At 41.5% G+C, this 25,870-nt stretch overlaps 1 protein-coding gene across 1 annotated transcript in view; it reads left to right on the top strand.

Moving 5' to 3' along the window:
- LOC140482086 (uncharacterized) overlaps nt 1–25,870 on the top strand; it is a 186,418-nt gene that overhangs the window by 147,755 nt on the left and 12,793 nt on the right. Inside the window, exons 37-48 of the mRNA XM_072579024.1 lie at nt 831–884; nt 2,780–2,833; nt 3,956–4,117; nt 5,121–5,228; nt 6,369–6,476; nt 6,710–6,763; nt 6,886–6,993; nt 8,006–8,059; nt 14,142–14,249; nt 17,025–17,078; nt 20,255–20,362; nt 24,152–24,446. Coding sequence (XP_072435125.1) covers nt 831–884; nt 2,780–2,833; nt 3,956–4,117; nt 5,121–5,228; nt 6,369–6,476; nt 6,710–6,763; nt 6,886–6,993; nt 8,006–8,059; nt 14,142–14,249; nt 17,025–17,078; nt 20,255–20,362; nt 24,152–24,446 — 1,267 coding nt within the window. The remainder of the gene's footprint in view (nt 1–830; nt 885–2,779; nt 2,834–3,955; nt 4,118–5,120; nt 5,229–6,368; nt 6,477–6,709; nt 6,764–6,885; nt 6,994–8,005; nt 8,060–14,141; nt 14,250–17,024; nt 17,079–20,254; nt 20,363–24,151; nt 24,447–25,870) is intronic.

The raw sequence follows: 25,870 nt of genomic DNA, 5'->3' as shown, positions 1-25,870 counted from the left end.
CATTGAACATTTTAAATGACAATGTGATGTCCCATTTTCGGAAAACTCTGCAACAAAGGAAAAAAACAAGTTTCTCTGGATTGTTTTCTTGTGGCATCACCAACCTCCAAGAGACAAAAAAGAGAAAAGACTCCGGAAATATCCAAACAATGGAAAAATTGATTCAGTTCGCAAACTGGGTCCTGGAACGGATTAAGTTTGTAAGTCGAGGCGCTACTGTACTTACTGAGGGACGCACTGAAGCTTGGGGTAGCTGCTGCCAGCGACAGTGGGGAAAGGTCACCATCTAAGGTCTTCCTGCCAAAGTATAGTGAAGGCCCATTCTTGCTGCCTCAGAATGAATGCAAAAAGGTTCCTGCTTAAGGAAATGCCTTTGCTTTTGAAACTGCAGAGAAACTCTGAGAAATGTCAAAATTTCAATGTTTTGTTTGTTCTTTGTTTCCGCAAAATCTGTACACAACCAATTTAGAAATGTGGATGCACATATAAATGATTTTTAGGGAAAAAAATGCAAAATTTTTAGTTCTGCCTAAATATGAGAGTGTTATATTTCACAATAGCCTTGTAGCCTTAATTTTGTGTTTATAAAATACTGTTTTTGTTGCAAAACTGGATTGAAGCTCTAACGAGGAATGTCAAAATTTCTTTTTTCTGTAAAGTTTGTAATGAACTGTTTTGTCTCTGTTCTGTTTACTTATAGTAATTTATGAATACAGTATTTTTTAAAGAATAAACAAAAGTTTATAATCTTGATGATCATATATGGTTAATTGCGTTTTGATTTTTCAGAAAATAGATGAAATTAGTTCACTTTTTTTTCGTTATTTTAGGGTCTTCCTGGGAGCAGAGGAGAGAAAGGCGAACGTGGCTCAGCAGGGCCTCCTGTGAGTATCAGAATTACTATTAAACAACAACTCAGCTGATATTCATATTTACCACCACCTTATTTAAGTTAATGTCCTACACGAGTATTGCATTTGCTTTGCGAAATAATGAGCAGCCATCCATTCATATAGTTACTTAATCCACAAGAATATAATGTCCATTCCATAGCTTTGTTTCTCAGCATTGCGTACACAAAATATTTTATCTCAATTTAAGATTCTGCTCAACTTCCTTTAAAATCTGATCAATTTTAATAATATTCCCCCCTCAAATCTGCAGGAAGAACTAGGCTGGACTATTGATAAGGATTTTCCATGGTAAATTTGTGTTCTTCAAAGTGTGCATCACCTTCAATGTGAGGCTAGATCGAATTAAAATATAAATATGGAGACTCATTTTTGTTGGATGACTGAATTACAGTATATAGGACTAAGATCTGTAATGAAAGTACAGATCCACTATGATCTAATTGAACAGGGGGAGAATACTTGAAGGGCTCAATGGCCGACTCATGCTCTGGGTGTGATCACCTTATAACGGGCAGTAGGTTTAAGAGTGGCTCAGCAGGAGCTTCCTTGGCCCATAACCCGAAAACCATCTTCTACTGAAATTCTCGTAGGCCTGTTTTGTCAAGTGTACATCATGGCACTCAGTTTGGCATGCCTCAGAGGAACTTCTTTCACATGAAGAAAATTAATTATGCACTCTGATGCATCCTTCTTGAAGAATCACATTGCAGGAAAGGTAGATGGGCTCACCACTGCCAGGCCTTAGAGCTTCCTGTTCCACTGGCACCATTTTTAAGAGCTCAGCAGTACACCAGTTCAGACGCTGCAACCCAGGAATCAGTCCTAACATTGTGTTGCTCAACTATTATAATTGAGACCTGGTCCAATTCCTCTTTGTCTTTACTGATTTTGATCCTTTAACCTTCTAAATGCTAGATAAAACATCTAATTTGTACAATCTCTCCTCATAATTTAACCCCCAAAGTCCCCAACTTGGGTGGACAGCCCTGACGGATGCTGACAGACCTTTCATTGATCTCTGTGCAGCTTCTTGACTGACAATCCATGAATCCTCAGACTGGTTGCAATGCACCTATGAGACTGACTCAGATCACTGCCCAGATCGCAGATGTCCTGACCAGCCTAAATGGATTGCCCACCATTTCCAATCTCCAGACTGATGCCCTAAAGTGACTGTGCCAGAACCTTCTAACAAATGGCAGTCCCTTTCTTTTACTGAGGACAGTCTGAGACATGGACATTTGGTTAAAACACATGCAGTATGTTTGTCGCATGGACTATTGGCAGATGTTGTAAGTATGTATTTGTATAGGAGTGCGTGTGTGTGTGTGTGTGTGTGTGTAGTGCAATGGTGGTCACCTGTAGTGTGACATGAACCCAAGGTCCCGGCTGAGGCCCTTCCTATGGGTACCAAACTTAGCTATCAGCCTCTGCTCGGCCACTTTTCGCTGCTGCCTGATCCGAAGTCTGCCTTGGAGGATGGTCACCCGAAGGTCTGAGGTCGAATGTCCTGGACCGCTGAAGTGTTCCCCAACTGGGAAGGAACACTCCTGTCTGTTGATTGTTGTGCGGTGCCCCTTCATCTGTTGTAGCCTTTGCTCGGTTTCCCCAATGTACCATGCCTCAGAGCATCCTTGCCTGCAACATGTAAGGTAGACAAAGTTGGCTGAGTCATATGAGTACCTGCCATGTACAAGGTGGGAGGTGTCTCCACGTGTAATGGTGGTATCCATGTCCACACTCTGACACGTCTTGCAGCGCCTACCGTGACAGGGTTGTGTGGAAAGATGTGGTTTATGATAACTGGGCTGTACATTACATAAGCAGCTTTGAGAATTGTCTAATTGAGATGGTCTCTTTTGTAGGGTTCTTCTGGTTTTCCTGGCAGCCCTGGCCCAATTGGTGCAACTGGACCAGCAGTAAGTAATGTCTACAGTTACACTCAATGTCAGTATGAATTAGTTCTCTTGTTACATTAATCTATATTTTGTACAGATCTTGAAACATCTCATATTTTTCTGACCAACGTCTAAAATGATTTTCACCTTTGCTTATTTGCTATTAAATACATTATTTCCTAACACTCTCAGCATATCCATAGCTAGTATGAAAATCATTTTTGACACACCTTGCACATGTTTGAGGATCTATGATCTTTTCTCCCAGTTTTTCAGAGGTAGGATATGGCTCAGTAGACAACATGCAAAGTGTTGAAACATTCTTGTCTATGTATCAATGAAATATTTTAAATTCAAAATTACTACTATGCAATGAAATATTGATATTAATGTTGATAAACCTAAAATACAATTTGACAAAATGAATGAAGTTTTACTCATGAAAACTTGAGAATTCCCTGTGATCTTCAAGCATGTTTTATTCCCATTGGGACTCGGCCAAATATTTGCTTCTGAGTCAAGTGCACAGTCAAAAAATATCCCCCAGCCATGGAGAAACTTCCCTGAGTGACAGGATTTTTATTTCAGCAGAGGGAAGGTGACATCAAAAGTCACATCCACTAACCCCTGAAACAGTATAGAGACAGCCACAGGGCCTACCGACCTTCCAAGTGAGTTGTGGGAAAGGCTGGCCTCAGCGATTTAGGATCTTGTTCAAGTTTACAATAAAAGCAATAAAGAATAAAAACAGCCCTGTGGCCATCACTCATCCCATCTCTGTACTCAGTAGACTCTCACTCACTCCTAATGCCTCTCTCTACCCCTCCACTGTCCCCCATTTTCCTATAAGCCCTTACACCACTCACTACCAATCTATGCTGACCCATGACCTCCTCTTCCTGTGTCCCCATGACCTTTTATAGTACCTGTACTTTGGTAGAAAGAACATTGAAAGACAATTAAAATGGGGTAGAATTATAAAGGGAGTGCAAGAGTGGAGAGACCTTGATGTTTCTGTGCACAGATCACTTGAATTAGCAGGTTTGATAAAGAAAGTAGTAAGTAAAGTATACAGTGTTCTCAGCTACATGAATAGGGTCACATCCTTTTAGGATTTCTCTTAACCTTTATTTTTCCCAACAGGGCAGCGCAGGTTCTCCTGGTCCTCCAGGTCCCCCTGGTAAAGATGGACCTGCTGGTCCAGCTGGCAAAACTGGCGTACGTGGTGAAATTGGACCTCCTGGTAACAAAGGTGAACCAGGTAACCCTGGTGACAAGGGCTCACTTGGTGAATCTGGCCCTCCTGTAAGTAAACTAGTGGTGCCTAAAAAAAAAGTGCTAGTTATCAAAGATGGATTGAGATACGGGAGATAATTTCTAAAATACATCAAATAAAAAGATTCACTATGATTTAATACTTAATGCATTTTCTTTGTGTAAATGTAATTTAGATTCCTCAGATTCTAGATGTAGTTGAATCAAATTTGCTGTGACCATTGTCACATTTCCCTCAGCCACATATCATTGTAGGCTAATGACAAAGTTGCTCCATAAATCACATACGTTAGTTTTTCTTAATATCAGGGATAGTCAGAAACATGAGAAATTAGACTTGTTAAAAGAGAACAAGATTAGCATCAAGTAGTGCATCTTCTTTTCTTTCATTGGATATGTCAGCCCTTGTATAGTGCAGTGGTAGTGTCCCTTCCTCTAGACTGAGGGGCCTAGGTTCAAGGTCTGCACATTCCAGTGGTGTGCAATAATGTTTCTAAGCGGGTTGATTGAAATATAAAAAGGTGAGTTAGATATGCAAACCTTCTGGTGGTGCAATGGTCGTGACCTTACCCTGGAACAGGACACCTGGGCTCAAGTCCCACCTGCTCCAAAGGTGAGTAATAACAAAGGTGAGTCTGAAAAGGTTGATTATGAAAAATAGGTTAATTTTTTTTAAATACTGCAATGGGTGGGCCTTATTGTGGTGCAGTGGTAGTGTCCTCACTCCTGAAATGAGAGACCCAGGTTCAATCCCAGCAGTATGTACTAATATCTCTGATATTAGATTGGTTTAAAAATAAAATTAAATTGGATACATGGGCTCTTTTGTGGCACAGTGGTAGTGTCCTTACCCCTGCATCCAGAGGCGTGTGTTCAAGTTTCACCTGATCCACACAGGTGTGGAATAACATCCCTGAACAGAATGATTAGAAAAATAGGTTAATTGGATATGTCTTAATAATGTTTTGCCTCCACTATTACACATAGAAACTAAAAGGCCAAGTTATTTTCTAAACCACGTTGTCTTTAACAGGGTCCTCCTGGCACACAAGGTCATCAAGGAATGCCAGGTTCACGAGGTTTGGCAGGTTTACCTGGTTCAGTAGGGAAACCAGGCCCTACAGGTCAAAGAGGACCATCAGTAAGTACAACATCTTCCAATGACATTAATTTGGCTTTCATGTCTTTAATTCACAGTTACATTTATGGCTTCTAGACACAGAAAGGAAGCTATTTCTCTACTATTATCAAACTAATAAACAACTTACCACATAGTTCCTTCTGGAAACAGGACATATCAGGTTTTCATTACCTGAACGCAAAGGAAAATGCAATGGTACGTGATTAAATAGTATTTATACACCACACTCAGTTTTCAGCTGTGAGTTAAACTTTAGCCATGTAACCTCCATTTATTTCCTTCCCATACAGCTTTCAGCCATTCCCTGATATCTAGACCAATCTTTAATTATTCGTGTAGCACACTAAGAACTTCAGTTTCTTTGTTTTATTCTGAAAGTTCTGATACCTTTACTGTCTTCTCTTGCCTCAGTAGTTCTAAACATGATAGTGATCGTTACCTCTTCGAGGTTGAAGTCAAAATATTTCCTTTATTTTTTGAATACTTCCACTTCTATCCTTTAAAAAATTCCTCATTGTAACTTTCGACACAGTTTCTTGCATTGGCACTTCCTGTCTCTATCTTGATTTAGGAGAAAGTAAGGAGTGCAGATGCTGGAGATGAGAATCAAAGAGTGTGGTGCGAGAAAAGCACAGCAGGTCAGGCAGCATCTGAGAAGCAGGAAAATCGATGTTTTGGGCATAAGCCCTTCATCAGGATAAGATTCCTGATGAAGAACTTATGCCTGAAAACTCGATTCTCCTGCTCCTCAGATGCTGCCTGACCAGCTATGTTATTCCAGCACCACACTCTTTGGCTCCATCTTGATCTATGCCATTATACACAGGCAAAGACAGCTGCTCCTTTTCAAGAAGAGCAGATAATTATTTGACGCAGCTGTGGACACAAAGTAGGATGAGAGATATGAGATTACTTCTTTGGTTTTCTCTCACTACCCGGGTAGAGGTCACCAAGCAGCTGTTTTTTGTGCTGTAATTTGTGATGTTTCTGTTGTATTAACTGAGGAGCACTCACTTTTTGGAGGACCTGACTGAAAGACTTGCATTTCAGATTTTTAAAATATAGTTGTATTCTTTTTAAGAAGGTACACCAAATCATAAGGGTGTTTGCTCAAATTGGTATAAACCGTGTGTTATTCAGGGTGAACCTGGCAAACAGGGTCCCCCTGGTGGTCCTGGTGAACGAGGTCCTTCTGGTACGGCCGGTCCACCTGGCATAAGTGGAGTCCCTGGTCAACCTGGCAGAGATGTGAGTAGTTCCACTCATGTTTTTATCCTTAAATAGAATTATTGACATCACATGTTAGACTATGTTATCAAGACAGTTAGTATCCTATGCATCTTAGCACAGAATCTATTTCTAAATAGTAATGTTAAGTTTACAAACAACCATCAATTGGAAATCAGTTTTCCCATTAGTCATTAAGACTTCCTAGTCTTATTGGTAGTGTTGTTTGCTAAGTATTTTATGTTACACTTTAGGGTAATCCAGGCTCTGATGGACCTCCTGGCCAAGTTGGAGCAGCTGGTCCTAAGGTGAGGAGGACGAAAATTCAACTTACTTGCAATTGCAAATTTACCAAAGGAAGTAGGAGTTTAAAATCGGTGTTAGGTTGTTTTTCCCATCAATGGTAACAATTGCCATTTTGTTTTGGCAGGGAGATCGTGGTGAACCTGGTCCAGGTGGTCATCCGGGTCACTCTGGACCTCCTGGATCTCCAGGGCAGCCTGGTCCATCTGGTAAACAAGGTGACAGAGGTTCCTCTGTAAGTTGAAAACTCTATGTTGCCATTATCATTTAACAACGTGTAAATTGCAATAATGAATTTGGTTCGAACAAACATTGTTAATTTAATTTATTTAATACATGAGGAATTTGTTAAAAATGTTAACTTCCTTGAAGTATTCTGATTTACTTGAGCATACCATAGCTTTTTGCTTGCCTAATATTTTTGAAATAAGAGCCATTGAAATGAAGGTGTACTTTTTCGGCAATCTTAATATCTATCTGATGTAAACTATTACATGACTGAAACTTGGTTAGCTCAGTTGGCTGAATGGCTGATTTGTGATTCAGTGTGATGTCAACAGTGTGCCTTCAAATCCCAGACTGGCTGAGGGTACCAAGAAGGTTACACCTTCTTGACTTTGCCCATTGTATAAAGTGTGGTAACCCTCAGATTATACCACTTCCCATTGTCTCGCAAATGAGGGAGCAGTGCTATGATCCATGAGGACTAGGGCAACATTTATTCAATGATACGTATGAAAAAAGAATTGGTTAAATAGTTTAATGTGCTGGGTCATGGAGAAAGAATTGAACAGTTCTCTAAAATGAACAGGTTTATTTTGTGGAGCACTATTACATGAACCTATGATTACAGTTTAAAAGAATTTGAATTTTCATCCAAGTTTTCCTGGTTTGATGTATAAGCTCTTCTTCAAAGAACCTGACATTTGCCGTGGCCATCTCGTATTCATTCATTCTCAACCATATAGAGTTCAGGTCTGGCTGCTGGGAGAATGTGTTCTTGCTGGTTTTAAAAATATGCACAAGGAATTCTATGATGGCCTGTAAATCAACCAATCTGTGTCACTGCTTACACCTTATATGGAGAAATCTTTTGTCCAATGTATCCTTTGTATTAATTGCTTTAAACCTTATTCACAATTGACTTTAAATTCCTGCAAACATTATTCACAATAATTTTATGTAAGATATAATGTTTGAACACAAATGTTTTAACTTTTTGTTTTCCTACTTTCAAAATCTTTTAGGGACCTCGAGGTGAAAGGGGCTTACCAGGCCCACCTGGGGCTGCTGGACGTGTGGTAAGTTGGTGGCAGTCTGTTTCAGGAAATCGCATCCAAATAGTCTCATGAGACAGTAAGTTAGTGTATGTCAAAAAAAGGGCATGGTCAGTGAGAGGGAGACATCACCTGAATGAAATAGAGGACATGTGAGTACATCAAAGAGGGAATTCAATGCAGACGGAGGAAGATGCGCTTTAAGTAAAGTTTTCTGCAAGAATTGAAAAGTGCTAAGTGTGGAGTTTGGTAAAGGGTGGGAAAGAACTTCTACTTTTTTCAGTAAGTTTGTTGGTTAGTAAGAATTAGGGACTGTTTATAAATTGTTATAAATTAGAAAAGCCCATTGTTATGAAAGCAGAAGCCATACTCTGATTTAACTGAAGAACAGCAGGGAACAGGGAAGGTTCATGTTAACATAATAGAATAAACTAAGGAATCAGAAACAGAATAACATTGACATAAGGGGAATAGGGCTAAGACAAGGCAGCGCAGTTCAGTTGAGTGGAACACATGATCTGGAATATGTGGGAAGCCATGGACCCTACTTCAGAGTCGGTGTGGAATTGTTGGGCCGAAAGGCCTGTTTCCACACTACAGCCACATGAGCAGGAAATGATGCCAGCTGCAGAAACTTGAGCTTCATGTTTCAGAGCTCAAAAGGCAGCTGGAGTCAATGTGGTGCATCCACAAGACAGAAATACATGGATAGTATGTTCAGAGGTAGGTCACATCACACTTTAAGGGTCTGGAAGCAGAAAGGGAATGGATCACCGCCAGGTTGTGCAGGAGTTCCCTGGGGTTCCACTTACAAATTAAATGTATGTTTTGGAAGCTGATGAGCGCATTGGTTCCTCAAGAGAATGTAGTCAGAGCCAGGTTTGGGACACAATGAGCTGTAAGCGAAGGGAAAAAGGAAAAGGGAGGAGCAATAATGCCAGGGGAATCATGACTCCAAGTTGGTGTGTGGCCTCCCTGATGCCAATGTCAAGGATGCTGTGGAGTAGCTGAAGGACTCTCTTCTGGGGCAGGGTGACCAGCTATGGGCTGTGGCCAACACTTGTACCAATGACTCAGGTAAGGAGGAGGATGTAGTCCTGCAGTCACAATTTATGGAGCTAGGTAGATGATTAACAAGAGTCAAAAAGTGTGGCGCTGGAAAAGCACAGCCAGTCAGGCAGCATCCGAAGAGCAGGAGAGTCGATGTTTCAAGGGTGAACTCTTAATCAGGAAGATTAGCAAACACAATCTCAAATACAGTAATCTCCAGAATACAGAGAAAGGAGGATAAAACAGATGAATGCAAGGCTGCAAAGACAAGGAAGGAATGAGGGCTTTGGAACCCTGGAACACTGATCCTGGCTTTTGGGGAGATGACACCTATTCAAATTGGATAGTTGAACAGATCTGACACTGAGTTCCTTGCAGATCATTTTGCTAGTGCTGTTGGGAAGGATTTTAAACTAAATTGACAGGAGTGTGGGGACCAAGAGCGAATGTAAGAGAAGAATACCATAGTTCACAAAATACTTGGAGAGACAGATAATGTGATATTAATAGGTGAAGGCAGAGTATAGGATAAAACAATCTAAATCAGAGTCACTGTGCTTGTATGTGAATGTGCAAAATAGTTAATAAGATTGGAAAGTTACAGATTCAGATTGTCATGTGAAAATATGATGTTGTGACAATAACAGAGACCTGGCTCCAGGAAGGGCAGAACTAGGTGTTAAATAGTCCTGAGTATAAGATGTTCACAAAAGGCAGAAAAGGAGGGGAAGCAGGGTTGGTTATGTAGAACAATGCAGAGTTGGAGAAGGAGGATGTTCCAACAGTTAGGAGGACAGAATCAATTTGGCTAGAGCTGTGGAATAAACAGAGATCTAGGTTTAGTCTATAGACCATCAACGAGTGGGACAAAGCAAAGAAAAAAAAACTGTAAAAAAATTACATAAAAAAAGACATTATAATGTAATTTTATTTTGGGCCTTTAATGAGCCAAATATAGACTGTAAGGAACAGTGAGTGGTAAGCAGTCTTAAATTATGTGTAGGAGCATATTCTACAGGAGTACACAACCTTTTTTTTTTATATTTCAAAAATATACTTTATTCATAAATGATTTGATGGTCTGTACATTGGATCATGCCATACATATGTCCATATTTACAAACACAGATTCGACTTTATCCTTGTCCTTTACAATCCTGTGCATTTTTCAATCTTGTATATATACATATATTTGGCTGAGGCATCAGCAGAGCCCAAAAAAACGTCTGTATGGGCCCCCTGTTCTTCTTTAGGCAGGCCGATCTTACACGGTGGTCTTTCCCCACCGCGCCTTGGCGGCAGCTGCCCCAAGCTTCAGCGCGTCCCTCAACACGTAGTCTTGGACCTTGGAATGTGCCAGTCTGCAGCACTCGGTCGGGGTCAACTCCTTCAGCTGGAAGATCAACAGGTTTCGGACCGCCCAGAGAGCGTCCTTCACCGAATTGATGATCCTCCAGGCGCAGTTAATGTTCGTCTCGGTGTGAGTCCCGGGGAACAGGCCGTAGAGCACGGAGTCCCGCGTCACGGCGCTGCTCGGGACGAACCTCGACAAGCACCACTGCATTCCTCTCCAGACTTCCTCTGCATAGGCACATTCCAGAAGGAGGTGTGTGACAGTCTCGTCCCCCCCGCAGCCACTTCGAGGGCAGCGTGCGGTGCGGCAGAGAGTCCGGGCGTGCATAAAGGATCTCACGGGCAGAGCCCTTCTCACCACCAGCCAAGCCACGTCTTGGTGCTTGTTGGAAAGTTCTGGCGATGAGGCATTCTGCCAAATGGCTTTGACAGTCTGCTCAGGGAACCGCTCGACAGGATCCGCCCTCTCCTTTTCCCGAAGGGTCTCAAGGACGCTACGTGCTGACCACTTCCTGATGGACTTGTGGTCAAAGGTGTTTTTCCTCATAAATTTCTCCACGAAGGACAGGTGATACGGAACGGTCCAACTACTCGGAGCGTTCCGCGGCAGCGAGGCCAGGCCCATCCTTCGCAACACCGGGGACAGGTAGAACCTCAGTACGTAGTGACACTTGGTGTTTGCGTACCGGGGATCCACGCACAGCTTGATGCAGCCACACACAAAGGTGGCCATCAGGGTGAGGGTGGCATTGGGCGTGTTTTTTCCCCCATTGCACCGGTCTTTGTACATAGAGTCTCTTCGGACCCGGTCCATCTTTGATCTCCAAATGAATTGGAAGATGGCCCGGGTGACTGCGGCGGCACAGGTCCTGGGGTGTACACAACCAGTCCAACAAAGAAGGATGCACTGTTGGACCTGGTTCTTGGAAATAAGTTGGGCTAAATAGATCAAGTGTTCGTGGGGCAACATTTAGGCGACAGTGACTGTCACATCCTGAGGGATAGGACAATCGTGGACAATGTTAGAGGTCATTTCAGAGTTGGGAAAACCAATTGGCAGAGAGCGGACTTCAATGGGTCAAGAACAGAACTGGGCCAGATAGACTGAAATAAAAGATTGGTAGGAAAATCTGTAACTGACTAATGGGATAACTTCAAAGAGGAAATTGTTCAGGTACTATCAAAGTATTCCCTCTAATGGAAAGCTGATAAAGGATGAGAAAGGAAATAGAAATTGAGATAAAGAAAAGATGTACTTATGACAGGTGTCACGTGAAAAATATAATTTAGAACCAAAAGAAATATAGAAGGTTCACAGGGAAGGTGAAAAATTATATCAGAGAAGCTAAAATGAATTATGAGAAAAGGCTAGCAGCCAACATAAAGACAATCCCAAAGTCTTTCATAAGCAAATAAATAGTAATAGAGTGGTAAATGGAGGGGTAGGGATGATTACGGTGTGAAGAGGAGGTTTATACATGGAAATGAGGGCATGCTAAGATGGGAAATTAATATACTACATCTGCCTTTACCAAGGAGGGAGATGCTACCAGGCCACTAAGGTAGAGAAGGAATTCTGTCACTAGAAGGTTCAAAATTGAAAAGGAGGATGCGTTGATAGACTATTGGCACTTAAAGTTGACAAGACACAAGAACCGGATGAGATACATCCCAGGATATTGAGCGATGTGAGAGTGGAGATTGCAGGAGCACGTCCGCCATCTTTTAGTCTTCCCTCCACTCAGGGGAGGTGATAGACAACTGGAGAATTGTAAATATCATCCTTTTTTTTAAAATAGGAACGTTTTCAAGAATAAGTCCAGCAATTATAGCCCAGCCTGTTTCATTTCAATAGCAAGGAAGCTTCTAGAAACAGATCTTCATGATTGATTTAGTAGTCGCAGGGAAAAGGAAAAGTCAGCATTGAGTTAACTGACTTGCTGGAGTTCTTTGAAGAAGTAACAGAAATAGTTGTTGAGGGTAATGTTGATTTTTTTGGGGGGCAGCATGGTGGCTCAGTGGTTAGCACTGCTTCTTCACAGTACCAGGGACTCAGGTTTGATTCCAGCCTTGGACAACTGTCTGTGGAATTTGCACGTTTTCCTCATGTCTGCGTGCATTTCCTCCCACAGGTGGGCAGGTTAAGTGGATTGGTCATGCAAAATTGCCCATTGTGTCCAGGATTGTGTAGCTATGGGAAATGTGGGGTTATGGCATACAGGAGAGGGCTGGATCAGGGTGGGATGCTCTTCGGAGGGCCAAATGGCCTCCTTCCACACTGTAGGGGTTTGTTAATTCCACGTGGTATGCATGGATTTCCAAAAAGGCATTCAATACTGTGCCACACAAACCCGTGAGAAAATATATAAATCACGGATAAAAGGAACAGTAGTAATGTGGATAAAGAGACTGTCTGAATGATAGGAAACAGAGGGCTGTCGTCAATGGATATACTTCAGGCTGCAGGAAGGTTTTATAATAGACCTCAGTCACAATTGGTGTTGGGACTCTTGCTTTTCCTGATTACATGTTCAGTGTGAGAGACAGGGTGTGTGTGTGAGAGAAAGTGGGAGTATGTGTATGTGTGCATGTGTGTATTTGAGAGTGTGTGTATGTGTATATTTGAGAAAGTATGAGTGTGCATTTGAGAGAGTGTGAGTGTGCATGTGTGCTATTGAGACAGTGTGAGTGTGCACATATGAGTGTGTGTGTGTATGTCAGTGTGATTGTGGTTGAGTGTGTGTATGAGAATGTATAGTGTAGTGGGGTCACCTGTAGTGTAACATGAACCCAAGATCACCTTTGAGGCCTTCCTTATGGGTACAGAACTTAGCTATCAGCGTCTGCTCAGCAATTTTGCATTGTTGCATATCTCAAACTGCATCTTAGAACACACTCACGTTCTCTGAAATACATGCATACACACACCCTCTTTCTCGCGCGCACACACACACACGCATGCGCGTGCATGCAACACACACACACACACACGGTCAGAGGCTGAACATACAGTGTCTTAGACTTTATTAAAGGAGAAATAGCATACACATGTGCAAGGATGTTATGCTTCGCTTGTGTTACACATCCGTTGAAGTACTGTGTGCAGTTCTGGGTGATACATTACAGGAAGGATGTGAAGGCATTGGATATCACACAGAAGAGATTTACAAGAAGGGTTTCAAGGATGAGGAACTTCAGTTATGAGGGTGGTTTTGAGCAGTGGGCCTATTGTTCATGGAGAGAAGAAGGCTGAGAGAATATATGATAGTTTTCAAAATAATCAGATGGCTATAGAGAATGGATAGGGAGAAACAGTTCCCACTCATAAAAGGATCAAGAATGAGATGGCATGGATTTAAAGCGATTTGGAAAAGAAACAAAGTGAAATACAGAGAAAATGTCTGTACACAATAAATCAGTTAGGTCTGAAAGTACTACCTGGAAGTATCATGGAGGCAGTTTCAACTGAGGCATTCAAGAGGGCATTAGATTGTTTCTATTCAAATAATGTGCATGGCTATGGGGAAGAGGCAGGAGAAAAACACCGAGTCATAATGCTGATTTAGAAAAACTTTGCAAATACAGTGTGTTATTGGCCTCCTCCTGCACTGTAGCAATGCATGGGATTTTGTAATATGACGTATATTGAAATTATGTTACATAATACATCTCCATGACACAATGGTTTTTCATTTATTTTAAGGGCCCACAAGGTCCAAGTGGCAATAAAGGTGAAGATGGACAGCCTGGAAGTAATGGTATCAAGGGTCATCGGGGATTCCCAGGTGCTCCAGGAATGCCAGGCCCTCCTGTAAGTATCTTGTATTTCTGGGACTTCTAGATTAAATACAAGAGAAAGTAATATGCTTTCAGGTTCCTTACTCTGAACACACTTAAGACCAGCAGCATATCAATCAAGGGCAAATTTGATATCACAGGTTTAGACCATCTTACCTGATAGATCTTCCAGTTTAGCACAGCAATTTATTTTAGTGGTTCCTAAGCATGGGGTAGCATTATATATCATTTCTGAGGAGAAAAAAAAAAGCAAAAATAGACTCCATCTTCCTGAAATATTCTTGTCTATGAGCTCACAGCAACTCAATATTATTCATAGAATCTGGATGTGTGCAAAATTAATATCTTATTTGCAAAGAAAATGGTGGGTTTATTTCATAATTCATCAGTCAAAACACTGATATTTCAGAGAAATGTAATGTGCTGTACATTTTGGTGGAAGTTTTTCAGTCTGAGAGAAATGGTAGTAATAGGATTTAAGGCTATGTGTTGGGAGATGTGATTGAATGAGAATATTGATTTAGGAAATTGAATGTGAACCTACATCAACTGAAGTTAGAATAATCTTACTATTATTGAGTTACTTCAGCTACTGTTGCCTTTAAAGTTTGGGAGAAGTTTTGTAGCTCGGGTGCTCGTTGTTGTGGTTTTGTTCGCTGAGCTGGGAATTTGTGTTGCAAACGTTTCGTCCCCTGTCGAGGTGACATCTTCAGTGCTTGGGATCCTCCTGTGAAGCACTTCTGTGATGTTTCCTCCGGCATTTATACTGGCTTGTTTCTGCCGCTTCCGGTTGTCAGTTCCAGCTGTCCGCTGCAGTGGCCATGTATATCCCATGCAAGGACTGCACAAAACACTACATAGGACAAACAGGAAGACAGCTAACAATCCGCATCCATGAACACCAACTAGCCACGAAACGACACGACCAGCTATCCTTAGTAGCCACACACGCAGATGACAAGCAACATGAATTCGACTGGGACAACACTACTATTATAGGGCAAGCCAAACAGAGAACAGCCAGGGAATTCCTAGAGACATGGCACTCATCCACAGATTCAATCAATAAGCACATCGACCTGGACCCAATATACCGACCACTGCAGCGGACAGCTTGAACTGACAACCGGAAGTGGCAGAGACAAGCCACTATAAATGCCGGAGGAAACATCACAGAAGCGCTTCACAGGAGGCTCCCAAGCACTGAGGATGTCACCTAGACAGGGGATGAAACGTTTGCAAGACAAATTCCCAGTTCAGCGAACAGAACCACAACACTGTTGCCTTTAATTTAGAAACATTCCTTTTTGCTTAATTCATAAAAGTCCTGGAAAGGAAAAAAAACATATGGAGAGTGCTTTCTCTGAATGAGCCTGTCTTCATACTGGCCGATGGTGTTGTACAGACCAACCATTGTTTGACAAGGATACTTATGTACCTCACACCCTTTGGACACAGGTGAGGGCAATCCTGTGGAAATGTCAATGGGATTGTGCTGCAGTCCTCTTTTGTGTCACTATGGAATTCTCCTCACACCTACCTTTGTTGGGACATTTACTGGCAATCCCTCCCCTGTTCACTTACGTTAATTATGGAGAGGTGAGTCAAGGACAAGTGTCCTGAGCAGATTTCCCCCTTTTATTCTCCGTCTGTGAACTCCTCCTCGAAAACAGGAACCGAAACAGAGCAGGTGAAGAGGGATTTGAAGCTGCCTCAACACCTTGCCTTTCCCTACATTGCTCAAATTAGCTTGGTGGGTGTGTAGGAGAACAATAGCAGAAGTTAAACAGATGTGGTGAGGTCTCTTATGGTTGACTGGTGAAGTCAGCCAGCTGGCTTCCTTTCTAGCAGTGGAGGCCAAAGGCATTTTGACTCTTCATACACTTTTTAATTCAAACGACAGCCTGCAGAAGCCAAACAGAGTTGTTGATGCAGCTCTGTAGATTTGGGACATGCAATATCCAAGTCAAATCATGACATGGCTGAGGAGGGTTTCAATTAGACCATCAAATCTGAACTGACTATCCAACTCACCCCACTCTCATCCCTTTCCCTATATTTTTCTAAGTTTCTCCCTTTTCTCCTTGAAAGTTAATAATAATCTGTTTCCATTACCTTTCCAGGCAATGCAGATTCTAATAACCTGCTGGGTAAAAGCAACTTTCTCTCAACCTGCTTTGACTTTTTGCAATTTATTTCAAGACTGACACTTTTGCCACTGTCAACAGTTGTTGCTTCTTTATTCTAGAAACCACAAGACAATTTTGAACACCTCTATTCAATCTCCCCTGAACCTACCCTGCTCTAAAGGGAATAATCCCAGATCTTCCAGTCTCCCCATGTAATTAGTGTCTTTCGTCTCTTGTGAAAGTCTAAAAAAGTCTCCTCTGGATATATTCTAAAAGTTCTTCCTAAATTTTGTTGCCAGCAATTGAACACAATGTTCCAGCTAGTTTAATTAAAATAATCACTGGAACCTTCTTATATTGTACTGAATGCCTCTATTTATCAAGCGAAAAAATCCCCTTCGTATTTTTAAGACTTCTAAAGCTTCCCTGCTACTTCCAAAGATGTGTATGTGGGCCCTCTGTGCCTGTAGAATTCATTTACCCTACAAAATATATTGTTTCATGTTACATTTTTATGTCTGTATATACCATTATGAAGTCTATTGTTGTTCTCCTTCCTGCTTATTATATTTAAGTTTTGTATCATATTCAAAATTCAAATTTCTCTGGTTTTCTCCTTTGTATTGCTGTAAAAAGTCAAATTGTTTCATTCTCTCCAGGGGAATTCTGGAGAACCAGGCCCACCTGGAAATGTTGGAGCTCAAGGTGCAAGAGTGAGTAAAAGTGAACATTACTACAAAACTTCATCAAACTCTAAAACACTAACCTTTCCAATCTCTCACCATAATATATCTTGAGTATCATATGAAAATAGGCAGACAGATACTTCCATTAATATGAAGATTATCAGATAAGTTATAGGTATTTGGGTGAAAATGAATCATTGATCAGGATTTTCCCAACCTTGGACACTGTCAGGCAATTTCTAACAGTTGGATTGGCAGTGTCTCAATTGCCTGCTGACTAGAGATGTGTTGCAAATGTGAATATTTAAAGGCCTTTAAAGCCTATTTTTTTCAGAATATCAACATTTTGCATGTAGTGAAACAACTTCTTGTCAGTTATACGGGGAGGAGGCCAACATTGGAGCCAGAGGCCTGTGGCAAAGGAGCTGTGAAAAGAAAATCCTAACACTGCCACCCATGTCAGGTCATCTGAAAATGGAGGTGCCCTCACATTTCCCCTCCTGCCTCAGCAGTGACCACCTCTGATTGAACCTGCCTTCTGCAGTTGGTCCTCTCTCATGGCTGAAGTTGAGCCTCTCACTTAAATTGCTGACCACTTGGAAAAAATTTCGTCATAATGACTGACACCACTCTGGGAAGTTGCCACTCAATAATAAGGACATTGGCCATTCAGGTTTTCAGGCCTGACCCAACATTCAATTAAGAATGTAAGGAACAAAGTTTGAACTGGTTCAATTAAGACACTGCTTTTCAATCATCCAAGAGCAGCTGCTAGGTATCAATTATATGACTGTTATTCCAAATGTTTACGATCACCAAGTCCATGCATTTGATGCACATCAATGTTTATACAAAGCCAATGGAAGCTATTGATGTCAGTTTGTTTTCTAAGCATTCAATGGATAATGTGGGATTAAATTTTCTTCTCGTCCCTCTACTTGTTCATGCTGGACAAAGAATGTCAGAGATTTCTTCTCACCATGGACCTGAGCATATCCATGCTCCTGGTCTCAAGCCATTACAATTCCTGAGTATTCCCGAGCTGCAGGAACATCTCCAGGCATCCAAATGGTAAAGCAATGGTATGAATGTTAGACTGTCGGCCTTCTGCTAGCTGTCCAAGAACAGCAACCAGATGGCTCTTAGTTCCTTACTGGCATTGAAATGCAACACACAAGTACAGGTCTTCAAGGCTCTGGACAGTTGGAGACCAGATGTACCCTGACAGATGTGCATTGGGACACAGAATCATACAGAACAGAAATGGACACTTTGGTCCAACTGGTCTGGATATCCCAATCTAACCTAATCCCATATATCAATATTTGGTCCATATTCATCTAAACCTTTTACATTCATATATCCATCCAGATGCCTTTCAAATGTTGTCATTGTACCTGCATGCACCACTTCCTGTGGCAGCTCATTCCATACACACACCACTCTCTGTGTGAAAAAGTTGCCCCTTAGGTGCATGCAGCTCAATCTTTCCCCTCTCACCCTAAACCTATGTCCTCTAGTTTTTGATTCCCCAACCATGGGGAAAATACCTTGTTTATTCACCCTCTCCATGCTCCTCATGATTTTATAAACCTCTGAAAGATCATCCCTCAGCCTCCGATGCTCCAGAGAAAAAAGGCGCAATCTATTCGGCCTCTCCCTATAACTCAAACCCTCCAGTCCTGGCAACATCCTTATAAATCTTTCCTCACTCTCTCAATTCTTTCCTATAGAAGGGCGACTAGAATTGTACACAACATTCTGAAATTGGCCTCACCAATATTCTGTATAACCCGCAACATGACATCCTAACTCCTGTACTCAGTGTTCTGACCTAAGAAGGCAAGTGTGCCAAATGCCTTCTTCCCTACTCTGTCTACCTGTAACTCCACTTGCAAGGAGCTCAGTGTTCCCCAGTGTCCTGCACTGGTTTGCCTTATCGAAATGTTAACTATTTATCTCAATTAAACTCCATCTGCCACTCCTTGGCCCACTGTCCCAGCTGATCAAAGTCCCATTGTACTTTGAAGTAATCTTCTTCCCTGTCCCACTGCACTTTCTATTTTGGTGCCATCTGAAAATTTACTAACCATAACTTGGAAGTGCCAGCCCACTGACTGAGCAGTAATTAGCCAAGAAGTTTGAACTTCTAATGGACAATCACCCTCTGTCTGGAACCATCAAAACAAGTTTTCAAACCTCGATAATTAGCCAAGAAACATTAGATGATTAAAACTTGCTCCGAGTTCTGGGTAACCATCCTACTGATCCCTCAACACACTCACTAACTCTAAATCATTCATGCTTCCACAAATCTCCATCACTCTCTCGGACAATTGTCCCTCTCCAATGCCTCCAGATGTCTGACCAATCCCCCTCTGCACATGGAACAGTGGAATACTTTACCCCCTTACCCACACTCTCTCCTGCAACCAGGTTGTAAGCATTTTTGGCCGAATATATTCTCCAGCAGAGTCCATTGTATTTCTTCAGGATTCCCTATATTTATTAGATTAGATTAGGTTAGGTTACTTACTGTGCAGAAACAGGCTCCTCGGCCCAACAAGCCCACATCGACCCTCTGAAAAGCAACCCACCCAGACCCATTCCCCTACATTTACCCCTTCACCTAACACTAAGTGCAATTTGGCATGGCCAACCTAACCTAGCATGGCCACCTAAGCTGCACATTTTTGGACTCTGGAAGGAAACCGGAGCACCTGCAGGAAACCCACACAGACACGGGGAGAATGTGCAAACGTCACACAGACATTTGCCTGAGGCAGGAATTGAACCCGGATCTCTGGCGCTGTGATGCAGCAGTGCTAACCAATGTGCCACTGTGCCGCCTAGGATTGCTTGGCTATCCTGAGAATGAGATGGATAGAAATTGTTCTACATTGCACCCATTTTTCAGAGGGTCTTGCCCAATTCACACAAAAATAAGCAACAGCCCCATTACCTAACAGTATAGGTGCCTTGGTAGGACACCCAAGACAAGTATTTAAATATGTTGTTGAGTGGCCTAATACCTGGAGAAGGATTTATTTTCAAAATCGATCACCCAGGATCAAGAAACGAGTGCATGTACAGCAACCAACAGTAAGTAAGAATGCTTTTTTGTGAAGTCAATGTTTTTGTCATTTATCGACAATACAGTTTTGCGCATTAACTTATTCAATTCCATTTTAAATGTTTTAAAGGGTCCTCCAGGTTCAACTGGTCCCCCTGGCAAAGAGGGTACCAATGGTTATCCAGGCCCTATTGGTCCTCCTGGTCCACGTGGATTACGAGGAGAATCTGGCCCCAGTGTAAGTAAACAGCAGAGACCTGACTTAATGAAGCAGAAAATTGGAAACTTAACATTCCTGGCCACTCATTCATCAGGAAAGATACAGTAGAAAGGGAGGTGACAGGCAATCTAATGATCAAATAAACTATTGCAGCTCTGAAAGGCATAATGCAGAATACAAAGACAAAGTCTATTTGTTTGAAGTGAAAGAAAAACATACAGGGGAGCTATTGCACAGCTGGGTATAAATTATCAGAATTAATGAGAAGGACTTGGAAGAAGGAATCTGCAGGCAACTTACAGAAATAATTAGAGATGTCATAGCAACAGTAAAAAGGGCAAAGTGGGTAAGGACTTCTTGGAATGTGTACACAGCACTATCTTCATCAGTAACTATTTCCAGCACACAAGGCAGGGATAGCATAGGATGTAGTTCTGGAGAATTAAGTGTAGCAAATGGATCATGTTTCAGTGGGAACAGTGATCACATTTTTTTGCTGATTTAGTATGAGTTATGGTAAAGAAAAAGTGCAATCAACTATAAAATACTTAGCTAAAGGAAAACTAACTTCAGTGAATCAAGAAGGGATCTGACACATGGATTGGAATTTAAAGTTAGTAGGCACAACTCTAATTGGCCAATGGAAGTCCGAAAAAGTGGAGTTGGTTTGGATACAGTTACCATAAAAGGAAAGGATGGCATTCAAAACTAGAAATCATTAGATGAGTAGAAGTCTAAAGGTGAAAATGAGGCAGAAAAATAAGATTTATGACAATATTCATAATACAGAGAATTAAACTAAATAGAGGAATTAGAGTTTGGGACGGCATGGTGACTCAGTGGTTAGCACTGCTGCCTCTCAGTGGGAAGGACCCAGGTTCGCCTCGGGTGACTATCTGTGTGGAGTTTGCACATTCTCCCCATGACTGCGTTGGTTTCTTTTGGGAGCTCCAGTTTCCGCTCACAATCCAAACATGTACAGGTTAGGTGAATTGGATTTGCTAAATTGCCCATAGGGTTCAGGGATGTGTTTGTTAGGTCCATTAGTTATGGAAAAATGTGGAGTAATGGGTCTAGATGGGATACTCTTCAGAGGGTAGGTGTGGACTTGTTGAGCTAAAAGTCCTATTTCCACACCATAGGGATTCTTATTCTAATTCAAATCCCTGCAGTGTAGAAATAAGCCCTTCGTCCCAGCAAGTCCGCACTCTCTGAAGAGTATCCCATCCAAACCCATTACTCCACATTTTCCCGTAACTAATGGACCTAACAAACACATCCCTGAACCCTATGGGCAATTTAGCAAGGCTAGTTCACCTGATCTGTACATGTTTGGACTTTGGAATGCGTGGTCTCCACGCAGACACAGGGAGAATGTGCAAACTCCACACAGAAGGTCACCCGAGGATGGAATTGAACCTAGATCCCTGGCGTTGTGAGGCAGCAGTGCTAACCACTGAGCCAACAAAGGAAAAGAATGGAAATACAGAGTACACAAAAGTTTCACTGATTACCTACAGGATATATTAAAGATTATATATTTTGCCAACAAATTTTGGCATCACCCTGAGTGCAAGCATTGAGTTAGCAGAGTCTTCTCTTTACTAGAGAAACAAGCCCCAACTTGTTCACCCTTTCCTGAGAAGTATGATGTGTCTGTTTCTAATAAATTATTTTTCTATCTTCGCATAGTAATGGAGACCAGAGAGTACTCCAGCTATAGTCTGACAATGTTCTTCACAAGTTTAACATAACCTTTTTGCTTTGTAACTCTGTCCCTTTCAATAATGAGTCCTAGTGCTTTGTCTTTTTTTGTTTTTAGTTATCATATTAACCCATTCAATTTGTACCCTCAGATTTCTCTATTATTTAAAAACTTAGCATCCACACAACTTTTTATGTATCAACGTCTAAGTAGGCACATACCTAGATTAGGTCAGACTTCCCACTCTATCCAGTTCCCAGTATGGTGGAAATCTCACTCCAGAGAGCTGGCAAATCTCATGGGGTTTGGTTGGTACCCTATCGTACAAGGAGACCAGTTAAAGTCTTATTTAATCTCGATAAAATCCTGGTGGGTTCTACGATATTGGATGTGAGTGTTTCACCAGCAAAACAACCCTTCCCTGAATACAGGAGAGTTTCCTACCGCATGATCTTCTGAGCCAATTTCCAGACCAGCCTGCTATCATGCCCTTTTCAACAGTCTCCACTAAAATCCTCCCTATGTTTAACTCCCACTCTCTGTTTCTGTTTTGTAGCTAGCTTGCTGTCCATTTGTCACTTGACCCATGACTCCTCATGTCCACTAGTCAACTATGTAGCTCCTTGTCAAATATGTTTTTTCAAAAAAAGGTATGTCACCTCTCTATCATTATGGTTACTTACACTTTTTCACACATCCTTACAAAATTCAATTTTGGAGACCTTTCTCATAGCTCTTTATCATCAGTCACTAGATGTTTTTCTCTCACAACTTTGAATAAGGATTCCATTACCCTTCCTACCATTGACATTACAACAGACCTACATGTAGTCTTAAATATTAAGTAGTAGTAGTGAAAGGGATGGGGTTGTGGATAATTTGAGACTAAAATTTTGGGTTGTTTTTGGAACAAGGATAGGCTTAGTAACTAAATTTGTATTTTATATTTTTCTTCCTTAGAGAAGAGGATTCTGCCAATGAACCAGTAAAGCAGAAGGCAGTATAGGATGGTCATACAAAGGAAGATCCCTACTTTAAAAAACTGGCAGTCTTCAAAGTCTAAAATTAATTTGATCTGGATGAGTTGCATGCTAGGTTACTGAGGGACATCGGGGTGGAAACTTTAGATGGTATGCCCACGATTTTCCAAATGTACTTCAAAATGTTGGTGCTAGGAGACTGAAGGATTACAAATGTCTCATCCCTTTGTAAAAAAGGGGAGAGGGGTAATCCTGGCAATTATAGACAAAGAAAGCTTTTAAAAACACTAATCTGGGAGAAAATTGATTGACATTTAGATAAAGGAGAATGAATAAATGAAAGCTGGTGTGCAATTTTTTAAGGCAAATAACGTTCAAGTAACTTTACTTGGTTGTTTAATAAAGCGATGGCCAATGTTGATCATGGTGCACAGACTGATTCCTGGGGTGGCAGGGTTGGCGCATGTGGGAGACTGGATCAGTTAGGACTATCAAAGAATGAGAGAGGATCTTGTAGAAATTTATAAAATTCTAACAGGACAGATGGAGGAAGGATGTTCTCAATAACCAGAGAGTTCAGAGCAAGGGGAGAGTGAGGACTGCAGATCAGAGTCAAAGAGTGTGGTGCTGGAAAAGCACAGCAGGTCAGGTAGCATCTGAGGAGCAGGAAAATTGACATTTCGGGCATAAGCTCTTCATCAGGAATTCCTGATGAACGCCTTATGTTCAAAACATCAATTCTCCTGCTCCTTGGATGCTGCCTGACCAGTTGTACTTTTCCAGCACCACAGTTCAACTCCAGGGGCAAGGATGAGGATCACAGTCTAAGGATAAGCTGTAGGCCTCTCAGGACAGAGAGGAGGAGAAATTTCTTCACCCACAGCACGCTCTTGTGGAATTCCTTGCCATAGGAGACAGGAGGCTAAAATATTGAATACTTTCAGAAAAGGTTTAGATATAGTTCTTAGAAGTAAAGGGATCAAAGGATATGGGGAGAGAGCAGAGAGATGACACGGAGTTGGATGATTAACATTGAATAGTGGAGCAAGGTCAAAGGTCATTCAGCCCTTCATCATCTCCTATGTGCTATGTTTATGTGTTTCTATATTTTGAACTCTGTAGGGTCCTTCTGGTAACCATGGCCCTCCTGGTACTCCTGGTGCCCCTGGTCCCCCCGGTCCTCCTGGCCCCTGTTGTGGAACAGCAGACAGTGGTGGTAAGGGTGTAGTGTATCCAGGAAACTACTACTTTAGTGATCAACCTAGTGAATCTGTGAACGAACAAAGGGACGAAATAATAGCTGCTCTGAAATCCCTCAACAGCCGAGTAGATACAATCCTGATCCCAGATGGATCACAGAAGAGCCCTGCCCGAAGTTGCCGAGATCTAAAATTTTGCCATCCTGAATTCAAGAGCGGTAAGGAAGTTATTTAAGATAATTGCATTTCTTTTGTCCTTTAGATTAAATTCATTGTAACTTAGAAGTAAAAAATTAGGGACAATATACGAACAATCACTTGGAACTTGAGTATTGTTGAAATCAGAGATATGTTGCTGAAGCTTTTCGTCTTGATCTTATCAAGGCAAATGCAAGAGTACCAAAATATAAGCCAGCACAACAATTTATACTTCAATATAGAAGGGTGTTGATTGGCTAACAAGTCAAATGATTGACCGAGGCAATATACTGAAGAAAGCAACAGAGATAAATTGAACCAAACAGCATGTCCCTTTAACTGTTCATAATAAATGGAGTACAGATCATTCCCCTGTAGTAAAATTGTTCCTGTCATGTGAAAGCTGACATTCTTGCATTTGTCCTGAAGAAAAAGCATGTTTCAGTGACATGAATCATTTTTCAATACTATCTGATATTTGACATGAACATACAAGATTACCAGGCAGGAAAAGACTGGATCATCAAACCTTCTCCACACACGATTGCTTAGGTACTTCCTGCCTCTTTCCCCTTGCATCGTGCTAGCTCACAAGAAAAAAACAACATAGAGAGGAAATTCACTGCCAATAAGAAGGAAGAGCTTTGGAAAATTCCTCTCCAGCTCCTCACTTGATCAAAATCAGACCAAGGATTGCTCAAACCGTGTACTTATTATCCAATCTTTATCATTCAGTTTAATTTGCCCATTTTCTCCTAATAAAGATTATTTCCCATTTTCATGTCATTGGTAATTCTAAAATTAAATTGACACAGTTTAAAAGCTGAGGTATCTTAATTTTTTTAGGTTAATACCATACAAGATGTTATCACACAAAAGGTTAGAAGCTGGTATCATGTTCTCCTTCTATTTTAATATAGGTGTTCAAAATGAAATAGTTGAGTTAATATCTCCCTTAAAGATCAAAGGGAGAAATATGTTAATCAATAAATTAATAAAAATTACTTGTCGCTAAATCTTAATTTTTACTTTGTTCAGAGGCATTTCAGAATTAGACTGCTGAATAATTTTACAATTCCCGTAAATTCATAGAATCCCTACAAGTTGGAAGCAGACCACATCAACCCTCTGAAGACATCCCACCCAGACCTACACCTCTACCCGTAATCCTATATTTGCCATGACTAATCCACCTAGCCTGCACTTCCTTAGAACAATGGGCTATATAGCATGGCTAGGTAAAAACAATGACTGCAGATGCTGGAAACCAGATTCTGGATTAGTGGTGCTGGAAGAGCACAGCAGTTCAGGCAGCATCCGAGGAGCAGTAAAATCGACGTTTCGGGCAAAAGCCCTTCATCAGGAATAAAGGCAGAGAGCCTGAAGCGTGGAGAGATAAACTAGAGGGTGGTGGGGGTGGGGTGAAAATAGAAATGACCTGGGA

This window comes from Chiloscyllium punctatum, chromosome 10 (assembly GCF_047496795.1).
Source record: "Chiloscyllium punctatum isolate Juve2018m chromosome 10, sChiPun1.3, whole genome shotgun sequence".
NCBI lineage: Eukaryota > Metazoa > Chordata > Chondrichthyes > Orectolobiformes > Hemiscylliidae > Chiloscyllium > Chiloscyllium punctatum.
The sequence above is the reverse complement of the archived record's forward strand: the minus strand, read 5'-3'. Positions and strand labels throughout refer to the sequence as shown.